At 44.4% G+C, this 15,393-nt stretch overlaps 1 protein-coding gene across 7 annotated transcripts in view; it reads right to left on the bottom strand.

The window, feature by feature from the left end:
• The window catches only part of CCDC7 (coiled-coil domain containing 7), a 457,188-nt gene that overhangs the window by 377,988 nt on the left and 63,807 nt on the right, over positions 1-15,393 (bottom strand). For all 7 annotated transcript variants that reach the window (XR_008309433.1, XM_053259060.1, XM_053259062.1 and 4 more), the window contains 4 exons: positions 15,110-15,270; positions 11,153-11,217; positions 6,134-6,205; positions 5,126-5,201 (listed from right to left, as the gene is read on the bottom strand). Coding sequence is in view for 6 of the 7 variants with exons in the window: in XM_053259060.1 (XP_053115035.1) it covers positions 5,126-5,201; positions 6,134-6,205; positions 11,153-11,217; positions 15,110-15,270 (374 nt within the window). In the remaining variant the exon portion in view is untranslated. The remainder of the gene's footprint in view (positions 1-5,125; positions 5,202-6,133; positions 6,206-11,152; positions 11,218-15,109; positions 15,271-15,393) is intronic.

Genomic DNA, 15,393 nt, shown 5'->3' with positions numbered 1-15,393 from the left:
AATGCGCACCCCAACCCTGTAGGGAGGCATCCGTTGTCACACTGCATATGGGAGTGAGTGGCTGGTAAGACACACCTGACAGTAAATTGGTTGGAATCGTCCACCACTTCAAGGATTTTAGCACTGCACTCGGGAGCGTAAGCCACTTGTGCTGACTGTCGTGATTTGGGCGGAAGCCTCTCAGAAACCAAGTCTGAAGCGTACGCATATGCAGCCGAGTATTGCGAACTGTCGCATTGCACGAGGCCATGAGACCCAAGAGTCTCTGTATCGACACTGCCCTTTGAGCTGGTTGCTGTTGAAACAGGTGTATAAGATCCTTGATCTGTATGTATCTGGATTCCGGCAGGTAAGCCTTCTTTTCCTGCATGTCCAAAACTGCACCTATGTAATCGACCCGTCGTTGGGGTTCTAATCTGGATTTCTTTAAGTTCACTGTGACTCCTAAGTCCCTCAAGAGATTGAGCACATACTGGACTTGCGAAAGTAAATCTTCTCTTTTGTCGCTGACCACAAGCCAATCGTCTAAAAAAGGATAAATTACTATCCCCCTGGTTCTTAAGTACGCCACGACAGTTGCCATAACCTTGGTGAATACCCGTGGTGCTGTGGATAGGCCGAATGGCAAAACCACATTCTGGTATGCTGTATTTCCTACGGCGAATCGTAGGTACTTGCGATGTTCCTCGTGAATGCCTATATGAAAATAGGCATCCTTCAGGTCCAGGGTGATGGCCCACTCTTCCTGCACTAGAAGGTGTAAAATGCCCTGCAGTGTTATCATTCTGAACTTTCTTGTGTCCACATACAAATTCAACTTCCTCAAGTCCATAATTGCTCTTTTCTCCTCATCCATCTTGGGGATTTGAAAGTAACGGGAATAAAATCCCTGCATCTTGTCCATCCACCTCACTGGTACAATCGCTTGCTTTCCCAACAACACCTGTACCTCTTCCATCAGTACCTGGGTCAGTCTGGTATACATTATCCCCTGAAAGGGTGGCAAAGCTTTGAACTCTATCGCACAGCCAGACCTTATGATCTTCAAGACCCACTGGTCTGATGTTATATGGTGCAACGCTTGGGCATGGCTTGCCAGCTTGATGGACGCGCTGACCTGCACAAAGCCGATGTTGTGGGCCTTGGGTTCTATATCTTGTGGTGTCGTTGGCATAGGAGGTGGATGGACCTTCCCATCAAAGAGACTGCTTTTGCTGGTCCTTGCTTTGTTTTTGACCTCTCTGGCATTGGGTATAGAGCTTATTACGTTGGAAAGGTTTATACTGCCTTTTGTAGTCCCTTTTATCTGGTCTGTATGTAGGGCCTTGCTGACGCCCGTACGTGCGGTTTCTTGATGTCTGACCTCCTACAGCCGCCATGAACGTCTTTGACATGAATTTCGACTGCTTCCAAGACTACATGGTCGAATCAGTAGTCTCGGCAAAAAGCCCTTTGCCATCGAAAGGTAGATGCTCCACCTTATTGCGCATGTCTTGCTGCAAATTTGTCAAACGCAGCCACGCATGGCGACGCAGTTATCGCAGTGGTCACTGCACGAGACTCCGTCTCCGCAGCATGCTTAAACGTGCTCAGTAGATGTCTTGTAACTACTGTTGCTTTCTCATAAGTCTTTTTAAAGTTTTCTTGAAACTCCTCCGGCGTCATCGTAGCGGAGTCCTGAAATAGCGTAGATATGTGGTGTCCATATCGTGCCAAGCACGCAGAGTAATTGGCAATCTTAATTGCCAAACTAGACATAGCATAGACCTTCTGGCCCAGCACATCAAGCTTTCTGCCCTCCTTGTCATTGGGCGTTGAATGACGTTGCCCGCCTTTAGTAGACTCTAAAGTAGTAGACGTTTTAGTAGACGTTGCCCGCCTCTATTACTAATGAATTTGGTATCGGGTGCTTCATGAGGTAGCCATTGTCATCCTCTTGCACCCGATACAGTCCCTCCAGCTTTCGAGAAGTAGCTGTCGATGTCTGCAATACTTCCCAGGCTGTTTGCGCCGCTTTTGTTATCGCCGGCAACATGGGCAGAGACACTGGGTGCGCCACCTTGGCACACGCCATCATATTGTAAACAGGGTCCTTTTAAGTCTAACTCTGGTTGCTTTAACTCAAGTCCTAACACCTCCGCCATTTCACGAATCTGAATGTGGTATGCTTTCAATTCCTCAGTGGGTGAAACTGAAGTGTGCGGGGGCACATCTGATGGTAGCTCTGGATCTAGTGGCTCATCTGGGATGGAAGGGTCGTCCTCGTCAGACCCTGACGTATTAGAAGAATCTGCATCTCCCAAATCCGGCACCTCCATAGGTGCAACTGGCACATTCTGCTGCTGTCTAACCGGTGGAGTGGTTGCAGTTGCCCCCCTGGGCATAGGCTCAGGTGCAGGCACCATAGCCTGGCTCGTCATGGCCCCTGATTGTTGCTGCACCTTCCAGATTTTGTATTCAGCGTAGTCTGCCGGATAAACTACTGGTGGGGCGTGTGAGAATCCGCACAAGTGGCCGGACTGTGACGTGGCCGGACGGGCGAAATACGTAGCAGGAGGGCGTACAAATAACGGAGATGGTCCAGTTAGTGTTGCCCTATCCATCATTGGCGGCCTCTGCGCCTGCATCGGACTCGTGGCCGCTGAAACACGTTGAACTGGTCTCAGTAAAGCAGGCAAATGCAATGGCACATGTTGTGGCAATATCGATGGGGTCCTCGGTACCGGGGGAATAGCCGGTGTATTCGGCACCGACAAACCCCTGGCACCCTGGTTGGTGACAACCCCTGAGAAGCCATGAAACGTTGACTCAGTCGGCGTGCTATCAGTCGAATCCAGGAGAGCCAGCAAGTCTGTTCTCGATCTCGAACCCGTTGCCATTCCTCTCTCTGCGGCTTCCTCTCCAAAATCAAGGTAGTCCTCAGTCCTGTACTCCTGTCTTGGAGTCATGGTAGGAGACACCAGTGGGGTATGCACAGGGGTTAGCTCCATCGCTCCCCATCGCACTGCAGAAGAGGTCTTGCGCCCGACGCCTCCATATCTCTCTGCGTTGAAGCATCTCTCGACACCGAGCCCGACTCAACATGGGATCTCGACACCGAGCACAGGTAACGACATCGATACGTCCTGTGCCCTCGATACCGATCTCGACACCTAGTCTGGCATCGGTGTCCTGTGTTCTCGACACTGAGCCCGGCATCGACATCAAAAAGTCCTGTGCACTCGACACCGAGTCTGGCATCAACATCGAAAGTGGAGGCGCTGCACTCGGCTCCTGCGGAGCAGTCATCGGCATCGACCCAGTTGGCGGCAAACTTGGGCTTCCCATCAACATCAAGACCCATGGCGTCGAAGTGGCCGATCCTGTGGAGTCCCAGCCCTCACAATCCGACTGGAGCGCCAATGGTGACGGGGTTCAGCTATGGACTCGAGTCTTCTTTGTCCTTTTCTGAGGAGGCGAAGTCTCCTGCTCATCCTCCGTCGACGACTTGTGCTTATGCCGCTTATGACGGTGGTGCTTCTTCCCCACGTCTCCCGGCTGCTTGAACTCTTTCATCACGGTGGCTTTAGACTGCCTGGCGGCAGGGTCCACCGCAGGAGCACCCGCGCTCGACACCGTGGTCGGCATCGAAACGGCTCCCGGCGTCGAGGGTCTTGGCGTCAGTGGGCGGAGCGCATCGTCATAAAGTGCCGCTCACAATCTCAGCGCTCGGTTTTTCAAAGTTTGTTTTGAAAAAGACGAGCAAATCTTACAACTCGCCGGGTTATGCTGCTCTCCCAGGCATAATAAGCAGGAATCATGTGTATCTGTGGAGGGCAACTTCGCCCTGCACTCCAAGCAGCACTTAAAAGTTGTTTTGGGCTTGTCCCTGGCTGACATAGCTTCAGCTATTCCCCTTGTCCAGCGGGAACGTTCGTTTTTATGCTTTCTTGCTTAGAAGGATAATCCAAGAATGCAGATCCGATATACAGTCCAATATTCAAAAACCTGTTTTTCATCCTAATCCATTCCAAGTCTTTTACCAAAATGCAAACTATCCGAGGAGCTAATCAATCCGAGGTGTTGACGCAATGGCAGTCAAACAGAAACTGAAAGAGTCATGCATGGCAGTTGGGGCGGCGCGAGGAGCTAGATAATCGGTCCGTGAGGTCACTGCGCAGGCACAGAACCCAATGTTATGAATGCAATGGATCACTATCCAGATCTGTAGAGATTGCCAAGGGCGAAGCCAGAGGAAACATTCCATGATCCTGCTTTAGCGGCGGTCGACAAAAGACTGAGGTATACTGGGGCTCTATCCTACAGAGGGGGTAGATTGCCACCATTTTTGCCTTTCAAGGGTGAAGCTATGGAAGTTTCCAGAACCTGTTATCTGCACAGGTGCATAATCCCAAGTGTGATGCACAGAGACCACAAAGAAGAACCTCTCTTTGAGCCTCAGTCCAATGTTTTAGTGTATTATTATCAGTTGTTGTTGTTTTTAATTTGTTCTTTACTGCCCTGGGGTCCCAGAACAAAGGGAGATATATAAATGCAAATAATTTATTTATTGCAGAGAATATGGGAGCAAAGACAGCACATGCCATGTCCACAGCAGCTAATCCTAGACTGCTGACATTTCATCATGGATTACTACTTCACTGCAGCAACTGTACCTTTCATTTAACAGCAGAGCAATTGAAAAAAGTGGAAGCCAAACCATCTTGCACATTATGGGCAAAGTGACTAGATATGGAGTGATCTCCACTGAGTATTACAGAGCTCCTTCTCCAACTTAAGCATACATACATAGGCACTCAGCAAACGAGGCCACTATGAAGAATCAGAGATATGTGTTCATCTCCCTGTGCAGCCCTTCTCCCTTTGCTCAGTCAAGAAATGCAAGCCCTGAACTTACATTCTTTGACCAAATGGAAGGAGAGGAATATGAGAGGGGCATACAAGTCTCTCATTACTCATAACATTCTGGTGAAGTACTTGTGCAGAGGAGAAAACAATTATACACAATGGGATCCCTCCACACATCACAGCTGTGCCTAGGCAGGGACAAATCATACTCTTTCTGTGTAAGTAGTGCATTAATCCAGTACATTTTTCTGTGTAAAATGCCATATACATACTTTACCTGTGTAATTTATTTGTTTGCCTTTCAAATACTTTCATTATTTCTAGCATGCGATTGTTCATTGATTCAATAGTTTCTGGACAACAAAAAAGTAAAATTATTTAGTTGGTTATTAGATATGACATACATTTTTTACTAAAAACATGGGCCTCCAAAATGACTTGGAACAATTCCAGTTTAATAATACAATTTAAAATAATTACTATGCAAGAGCTTAGTAAAATGTAGCAACCATAATTGGTAAAAAAGACTTGCTTTATTATTTAATGTAATCTAAGACATATGAAGGTGGGATTTAACAGAACTAAAAGTCACTCAGTGTCATGTTGCATACTGACATAAGAATACTCCACATCAGAACAAATACATTTATCATGCAAAAAATGTCTCCAGGTCATGGAAAAACATGAGTAGGTTTTGCAGCTGTGTGCACAATCTAGTAATGCTCAGACTGCAGGTAACCTGCAAGCTCTGTCCCGAAAAAAAGCAGATAAGTCAGATCTATTTATAAGAGATGTACATAGTTGTTCAGCTAACAATAATGGCCAGGCATTGGTCTGTGGATGATAGGAAAGACTCCTTTAAATCCCATGGGGAATTTCCCCTGCACATGCAGCTCTTTGACTTGCCCTACAGTGGTTGATTGAATCAGACTTATTTGATATCTCCATTCCAATAGCTAAGCAACTGGCTTATTTCACACTTGTCCATTTCCAGCTTGTGACTATCTGCTAACTCTTTTGCTTCAGAAACAAGATACATCATTTTCCCTCTCCTTACTTCACCAGGCACATTCCATTATAGGGCATGACAACTCTTAATTTAAGTGCACAGTTCAGTTAAGATGAAACTCCTTTAAGTACCAGTAATTTTACTAAGTGCTCCAATCTCCCCCCTCCCATTATACCAATGGGACTTAAAAGCAGTTAATGTTGGCTGAATCATTCCCTAAGATTTCAACAATTACTTTTCATACTTTAGCAATATTTCAAGTTCTGAAGATCTTACGTGGTCCTGCGTCTTCTTGAAAAACCTCTACCATATTCATCACATCTTCAGTTGCATGTTTCGTTGCAAGTTCTGAAACAGAAATATTTTGTCTACTCTGTTAAAATTTAGACAGTACTTAAATAGGTCTTCAAATTTAGATAATTAATTCACTAGGAAATGTAAAAAATAATAATAAACATATTAGTAAAACAGAAAGCTTTTTCTACTAATCCATATTGGTACAGTTTAAACCCTCAGATTAAATAAACAATTATGTCAATTGATCAGTCTCTGGGATAGTGTTAAGTGCGTTCTATGCTATGATTTTAAAACAATCTAAAGTAGAAATGGATGCTGGTAAAAAATATGATGTATTAAGTTGTAAGGTGGATAATTTCATCTGCTGCCTTCTCCCTGTGTACTTCTATGATATTGTTCACCACTATGGATTATGCCAAACAAAAGAGGTCAACAAGTTGCTGAAGCCACGTATGCTTCATACGTGGTAATAATTACAGTGTACCTTATACTACTGTTCACCACATTCCTTTGGGACACATGCTCGGACCTAAATATATGAACCGTCAGTTGGCAGGTTTACATGACACACTCACCAGGGGATCTCTGGTTCCCAGCTTCCAGACTTGGTGGTGATTGTGTGAACGCGCCCGCTGTATACCTGAAAAGCTTACAAAAAGCTTTTGACGAAGTCCCTCATGAAAAGATCCCTGTGTAAACTTAGTAGTCATCACATAAGAGGGCAGCTCCAGTGATAAGAGTGGTAACTGGTTAATGAAGCAGAGAGTAAAAGACAATAGTGGTGTATTGAGAGTGGTGCTCTTTAGCCTACTTTCCAGTAGGCTTATGAGATCACCCAGCTTTCTGTGTGTGTCCGCGTGTCCCCACTATCAACTTTGCATTGTCTGGACCAATATGAACCAAATCAGGTACAGCTGTAGGGACACATAGGGACACCTCAAAAGCATAGTTTTTGATGATATCATCCACCACGATCCAAGATGGCAGACGTGTAAACATTTGACGCGCAAGTGGGCTAACTTGTGAACCATTTAACCGATTTGAACCAAATTTGCTAGAGCTGTAGGGACACATGGGGATGCCCAAATGGTGTGGTGTACGATGATGTCATCCACTCCAATTCAAGATGGCAGTCGCATGAATATCTGAGGCACAAGCGGGCTAATTTGTGGACTGTCTAACCAATTTAAACCAAATTAGGTACAGTTGCAGTGAGTGACACATATGGACACCTCAACAGCATAGTTTGTGATGATGTAATCCACCCTGATCCAAGATGGCAGATGTATAAATTCTGGAGGTGCAAGTGGGCTAACTTGTGAACCGCTTAACTGATTTGAACCAAATTTGCTGTAGCTGTAGGGACACCTCAATGGTGTAGTTTGTGATGATGTCATCCACCCCAACTCAAGATGGCGGATGCATGAACATTTGAGGCGCAAGAGATCTAACCTGTAGACCTCTATCTGAACCAAATTTAGCCCAGTTGTGGAGACAGTGAAAGGAAAGTAGGCTAATTAGTTCTTACTAAAACAACTTGTTAATTTGTGCATGAATGAATTGGTCATGTGCAGTGAATGTGCAGTGAATTGGTCAAGTTTGTGGATGGCACAAGATTATTCAGGGTGGTGAAAACCAAAATAAATTACCAGTTTCAAGGACAGATTGCAAAGAACTCCATAAAGAGCTCAACAGTGAATAGTCAGCATAATAGCAAATTATGTTCAGTGTAAGGAAGTGTAAAGTAGTGCCTATTGAGGTGAAAAGTCCTGAATTTCACATATATACTAATTGGGTCTTATCTGGCTGAGACTAAATCAGGAGATAGATCTTGAGATTGTGATGGGTAGCTCAATTAAAATGTCAATCCAGTGTGCAGCAGCAGAGGTTGTTAAAAAGGCAAATTCCATGCCAGATATTAGGAAAGAGATTGAAAATAAAATTGCCAATTTTGTAATAGAAAATCTATCTTGGCTTGGAGGTTTCTGGCAATGACATATAAATACCTATATGATGTGTCCCTTTTCATGTGTCATGTGTGTGTTATCTCCCAAACTGTCATTTGACCTCTTTCACCAGCAATCATAGCTTTCCATCTGTTCTTTTCCTGGTTCTACACTGTCCTCTTCTGGATTATCTGAAATATTTACACTCTCACATCTTAAACTATTATGTTTGCTGAACCCGAGGTTGCCCAGTTCCTGTTGGCTTCCCCACCCCGCTGTCATTTTAAAAGCTGCTCTGCAACTGTTTTAATTTTAGGTGTCAGCAGTCTGGTTCCATCTTGGTTCACAGCATTCTAAATGTAACTGTGCCCATCTTAGTTTAGGCAGAGCCCATCTTGTTTGTATAGGCTTGGCTCCTGTGTCCAATAAATCTAATCCCCTCCTCCCAGCATCACCCATCCATGCCTACAGACTGCCTGTTTCATTGTCCCTGTGTATGGAACAGGTAACATTTATGAGACTGCTACCTTGGGGATTCTGGACTTCAATATGCTACCTAACCATTTATATTTAGCCTCCAGGACCTCCCAACTACATATCCCAACATTATTGGTGCCAACATGCGTCATGATTGCTGACTCCTCCCCAACGCTGCCTATGGCCTATCTAGACACTGTGTGACATCCACAACCTTTGCACTAGGCAGGCAAGTAATCTTGCAGTCCACAAGCCTAACAAAGATCCATCTCCCTAAGCCCCTAATGATTGAATCACTAGGAGAGCTCCCCCATCCCCAGAAAAGTAGAAAAGGATATAGGTTCATCATCCAAGGAATGAGTCCCTTCTAAGGGAGCATTTCCCTCTTCCTCAAAATGATGTCTTCCTTCCGCAAGACCCTCATTCTCCGTGACAGCAGAACAGCTGTCAACCTGGAGTGGGATGCCTCTATCACCCCTCTGCCTCTCCTAGCTTCTCCAGGTCAGCTATTCTGACTTATAACAGTCTTGTTCTCTGGAAGCCAGGAACTCATTGCATCAAGCACACACCCATGACTTCTACCCAACAAACAAATAGTTGTACATGCAACAAATCCAACAAATGGTGATGGCTACTATCCTAGATTATTTTTAAAAGGATTAGACAAATTAATGGAACATCTCCTCCCTGCCCCAGCAAAATCAATTGTCCTCCACCTGATTAGTGTCATCCCCAATGCCTCAACAAGGAGTAGAATTTTTTCAGGGGGCTTTGGCCTCAAACTGTATTAGTTAAAGGATAGACCTCAAAAATACCTGGGAACCCCTACTACCAAGGGCAACCATGGGGTGGGTGGCAGGGGCCACCTGTCCAACACATCCCAGTGTTCCAGTCACAAGTTGCACAAGCACACACATCCCCACCATCCTCCTGTCATGGGCAAGCAACATTCCACACTGCTGGTCCCACAGGTAGTGCATATGGCCACTGTTGCATGAGCAGTCAGGTCTCCTGCTAGCATCTGTCAATGGAGTTTGGGGCTGCTAGTCATGTGTAGCTGTAGCTTGGAGCTATGGCATGCTGTGCTGTAGTCTGAAGGGGTGGGAGTGTGGTTGTTGGGACAGGTGTGTATGATAGAATGTGTTGCCAAGCAGAGTGTAATTGAAGGTGTTCTAGGTATGTAGCCATGGAGTGTGGGAGGCGACAGCATCCAAGACATCACCCACTCTGGATATGAGCGTCTATGGTGGGAGGGGAGAGCATGGCATGGGTTCTCACAATCAGTGGTTTCAGTTCAGTGTGTTTGGGCAAGTGACTAGCCCAAATCTGATCCTAGATCAAATATCCTGGTTATGTCTCCAGAACTTAGCCAGCATTGCTGCTATGCACAGTTTCACTTGATCACATGGATGTCAGTCAACCCCATGTAACCAGGATTAACATGGCCGTGAAATTGCAGCCCTAAAAAAAAAAGAAAAGGCTGCAACAAATGATGAAGGGCCCTTCTTATGTATCATATTTGCCCATTCGCAGCACATACACTCTCATATGCCTAGGATCTTCATTTGAAGGGTTGCCACCTATGCCTTTCAAGCTGCATTAAAAGCAAGAATGTAACAGCTACAGCTTTTCCTACTATAGCAATACAGTGCAAAGAAATGCACTGGAATATTGGCGTCCTGTACTTATAATTTCTTTATCTAAGTATCTATTTCTAAATCTGTAGTTTAAAAACAAAGTTAAACAAAGAAAACTGTGGACTTCAACTAACTGTAGTTTGTAAGGTATGGAGCTGAAGAAATGAGGGCCAAGGAAGAGGTGACATTAGAGACAAATTTATTCAGAGTGAAGGTTGCTGCCTTTTCCTAGCCGGGTTCTTAATCCATTAAAAAGCAGCACAATTTAAAGAAAATAACATGCAGCATTTCTTTAGTGTAAAACCCATGAATGACTGAAACTACCCCATGATAACTAAATTGGTATACAGGCAAGTAGCCCACGAATGGGTGAAACAGTGGAAAATGAACTGGCAATATTCGATGGCCTCCTGCATTTCATAATTACAAAAAGTATGAAACTAAATAACAAATACAATTATTAACTTTAATAAAACACATAGTTCCAAATACTCATTTTAAAATAAAACTCACTTTCTTAAAAATTAATTATCCATTATTTTTCCTGATTTTCTATTTAGTCAGTCCGGCTTCATTCAGCCATCTTAAGTCCCAGCCAGAATGCTTCACTGCCCAACACTCTTGTTCTAACCATGATCCCTAACTATATACAGTGGTCCCTCAACCTACGAACTACTCGACATCCGATGTTTTCGAGTTACGAGCGACAAAAAAGACCGGAAGTAGTTGCCGGTTTAGATTCAGCTTACTCGACCTACGAATTTTTAGATGCGGTTTCCTCGACTTACGAATGTTTCCAGACTTCCGTGGTGCGCTCATCGACTTACGAAAATTTCGACCTCCGAACGTGCGTTCGGAACGGATTAATTACGTAAGTCGAGGGACCACTGTATCTAGCTTTTGTTATCTTAAGCACCCTGTGAAATTATAAACCTTACCTTCTATAATACTTTTGGGGTCTTTTGTAGTAGGGGGTGCTGGACTTACTGGTCTTCTCTTTTCTCTGCCAAAACATACAATATTGCAAATGTGAAATCTAATTTTACAAACTGAATGTTCCAAAAAAGTTCTAAAAGTGATTCTCAACTTTATATAATTTTTCTGGTTACAAGAATAAAATTCCATCCTCATAAAGAAACCCTATTATAATAATTAGGCTACAGGATATGTATACATTGGAACTTAGGAAGCTGCCATATACTGAGTCAGACCATATGTCCATCTAGCTCAGTATTGTCTTCACAGACTGGCAGCGGCTTCTCTTAGGTTGTAGCCAGGAATCTCTGTCAGCCCTATCTTGGAGATGCCAGGAAAGGAACTTGAAACCTTCTGCTCTTGCCAGAGGAGCTCATCCCCTAAGGGGGATATCTGACAGTGCTCACATGTAGTCACCCATTCAAATGCAACCAGAGCAGACCCTGCTTAGCTAAGGGGACAAGTCGCTTGCTATCACAAGATCAGCTCTCCTTCCCAATATTCCCAATAAAACAATATTCAAATAGGAGTTTTTAAAATGTTTAATATATTGTTCTACTCAATTAATATTGCTATTATGCAAATACAGACATGAATATGTAAGAGAGAAATAATATGAATATCTTTACAGACTATTGTGCGAGTCAAAATCATAGACTATTTTCTTGTACTTTGATTTACAAATTTCCATTTAAAACACCGACTTTTATAACCTACACTTCTGAAAGGCTAATCACAAATTTATCTTTATGGACAGATTTTTCATGTCTCCTTTGGTCATCTAAAACACATCAATTATACTGCTTCACTGCCTTATACGTTCAGCTGAGAGTCAAGTGATGAACTCTCAGGAGACCAACATGAATATGTGAATGTGTTTTTGAACCTGCTGCTTTACCCTCTTGGTGCCTCAGACAGCTCACACAAGTCCTCCTCTTTGTTATTTTTCTCTCTGGCCAAATTCACACATAACGTGAAACCAAAGGTTGCCAACCCATGGTTAATTTTTCTAACCATGAATTGCATCACAGGTGTTCATCCAACCACAGTCCGGCAACCTTCGTTTTGAGGGCAGGGGAGCCCCTACCTTTCCTAGGGGCTCATCCTAGCAAGGCCTCATTCTAGCAAGTTCAGTAGCACTTGCATCACCAGACTATGGGCAAGGCATCTGTACGTCTCCAGAGTAGCAGCCTTTGGCCACAATTTTCAAGGGGGTATGCTGAGAGCAATCATGCCTTTTTGGAATGGTCCACCCATACTGAGTAGGGAAAAGGCAAAGAGGCACCTTTTACCATGGTGATTCTCTTTATTTAGCAGGGGGAGAGTAACTGGCCCTATCCACCCCCAGTACAGTACTTCCAGTGACTGTTGCTGGTGTGTGTCCTATGTTTCTTTTTAGAATGTGAGCCCTTTGGGGACAGGGAGCCATCTTATTTGCTTTATTTCTCCTTGTAAACCGCCCTGAGCCATTTTTGGAACGGCGGTATAGAAATCGAATTAATAATAATAATAATAATAATAATAATAATAATAAATGCCATGCCATTCAAGCCCTTCTTTTGACAGCAATTGCACCACCGCCTTCATAAGATGCCCGCAACAAAACTGTCTTGCGCAAGCACAATTTCTGTCTCTTACAAGCACAAAATCTTGCGGGGGCACTTGTGTGGGGCCCCCGTTCTTTCTGGTTAATGATAGAAGTTCTACACAGCAATCCCCTCCTCTCCATGGAAGACTTGCATGCACCCAAAGGAGAATGTGATGCTCCATGTGTCTGGCCATAGCCAGTTGGAAAGACTGGGGAAAGACTGGGACCGGGGACAGATCTTTACTCTCATTCAAAACACCCAAGTTAAGACCGGTGTTGTACTGTATGCAAATCTGCCACCATGGGATTGCGGGAGAGGGGAGCCCCAATTTCCAGTGACCTCAGGAAATGGGGTCGCCATTCCGGGCAAAAGTAAAAAATGGACATGTTCATATAGGCGGCCGGGCTGAGAGAGGGCACACTTTTAATATCTTCTTCATGGCAGCTGCCAAGACAGGGAGAGCTATTGCCAGGCTACCCGTCCCCATGGTTTGCTTGTATAGAGCAACCTGGCTGGGCAGCATCTGCCATCCGGCCCTCATGTGTGTCTTTATGGCCTGACAGTCTCGTGAGAGCATGGTCCATGGGAAAAGGGGATGTCATTGCACATTATTAGCAATTTAGCCTGACACCTCTGTTTCCACAGATGGTTCTTCTCATGAGTTGTGAAGGGGCATCCCCATGGCCCTACACTCTCAGGAGTGAGCGGTCCACTCAGAAACAGTATCCCATCAGCATCACAGATGCGGAATCACTCCTTTTACTTGGGACAATGCTGATCCTGCTGCCTGGCCCTTCTCATGAGGAAGCCTAGGGACCACATACATTCCCTCAAATGGAAAGGGCTGGGGCCCCCTTCCCCAACATGAAACAGAGCAGAGACATTCAAGAATTCTTGTTTGCATTTTCCCTTTAAACCCAACCCTCGGTATTGTCTCAATGCTCTAATGGGGTTGCCTGCTTATGTTGCCACCTCGAGTGCATGTGCTTGTGAACATGTATCTTTTTTCAGTTCATTTTCAGAGAGCAAAGCATATAGTGCCTGTCTTCCCGTACAGTGTTTCCTCTAAGCCGGGCATATGTGCATACGCTCACATGTTTTTTTTGTGTGTGTGCTCAGTTAATTTTAGATCCCACTCCAGTTAAATCAAGAAGGCCCCACTCTGAATGCATGTGCACATGCACTGCCTTGATACTGCAGCCCAGAATAAAACTCATTCCACACACAGATGAAAAAAATTAGAAAGAACACTGTTCCCATCCCATCCCATCCCATCCCCTTTCTGTCCTGATTACCAGGAGTTGGGAACAAGGGACAGAGTGGGAAGAGAGCATGCCCCTGTGTGACTTTCCCATTTGACAGGCTGACAAGCTTAGGATGGGACGTGGCAGCATCCCTGGCACACTCCATCCAGCAACTGCTTTGTTGGATCAGAGACAGGGACAGGACGAGAGCTCAGAGAGGTGGCCAGCAAGAAGCACCACAAGCATGGAATGGGCGTGATCCCAGGTGGGTCTGCTCTGCCTTCTCTATTATTATATGGCTGCCACCACATTTTCCCCTGCACATCTCTTCATCAAGGTTTAGAAAAAGCTGTGTGTGCCACAACATTGTTGCACTTAGCACTTCCATGCCCCACTCCAGTTAATTGGCTGCTGTTGCAGAAAGCAAGGAAACACTGAGTGACGTTATTCACTTATTTTACTTGATGTTACATGTATGGGAGACACATGTATGGGTGACACGTGTCCTCCATAATACCTAAATAGACCCAAAAGGAATTACCAGCCACATTTGCACGTAACAGGAAACTAGAGGTCTCTTCACTTCCAATTTTGCAAATGATATGTCCAAATGTGGGCAACCACAGTTAAAGCTAAAAATGGACCCGCAGTTTCAATCCCCAAACTCTATTTTGTACCTTCAATTTTCATATAATTTTGCCACATTAACGCCATTTCTGCAGCGCCAGTGTTATTTCCAAATTCTGGCACTGCAGCTTCCCCCTTAAGGCCTTCATTAAAGAAGGAAGCCCTGGAAGCCAGTTCTCCCTCCTCTCTGTAGTCAGCAAAACTACAGTTAGATCACTCTCCATTTTGTCCAAATGTGGATGGGGGCAGGGGGCAGATGTGTGGGTCCATTGGACCTGGGGTTAAACGTTACATCTGAAGGCAGCCATACAGTAACAGTGTGTAAGAATCTCTAGCTTTTCATTATTATTAAGTAAATGCTATTATTCTGCCTTAGGAACAAAAAAATATTCGAACATTTTATCTTTCTATTTCACATCCTATATTTATTTCCTCTAATTCTATTTTACAACATTCTTACTGTTTGGGTGTGGAAATCTGGATAAGCTTGGGCAGTTCTTGAACACGACCCTTCAGTTCTTCAAGTCTTTCAATGCGGTTCATTAATTTGTTAATATTATCTGTTATGCTTTTATCAGCCAGTGGAACTTGCCAATCTGGAATAATTTCTTCCTCACCTATCTGAAACATAGTTGGATATCAAAGCATCAAAATAATTATCTATCTATAAACTGAGATTTTTCTCAAATTGCTGGAGTTGGGGTAGAATGCCAAGCCCCATCCCATTTTGCAGAACAGGTTTTA

Source organism: Hemicordylus capensis, chromosome 6 (assembly GCF_027244095.1).
Source record: "Hemicordylus capensis ecotype Gifberg chromosome 6, rHemCap1.1.pri, whole genome shotgun sequence".
NCBI classification, from domain to species: Eukaryota; Metazoa; Chordata; class Lepidosauria; order Squamata; family Cordylidae; genus Hemicordylus; species Hemicordylus capensis.
The sequence above is the reverse complement of the archived record's forward strand: the minus strand, read 5'-3'. Positions and strand labels throughout refer to the sequence as shown.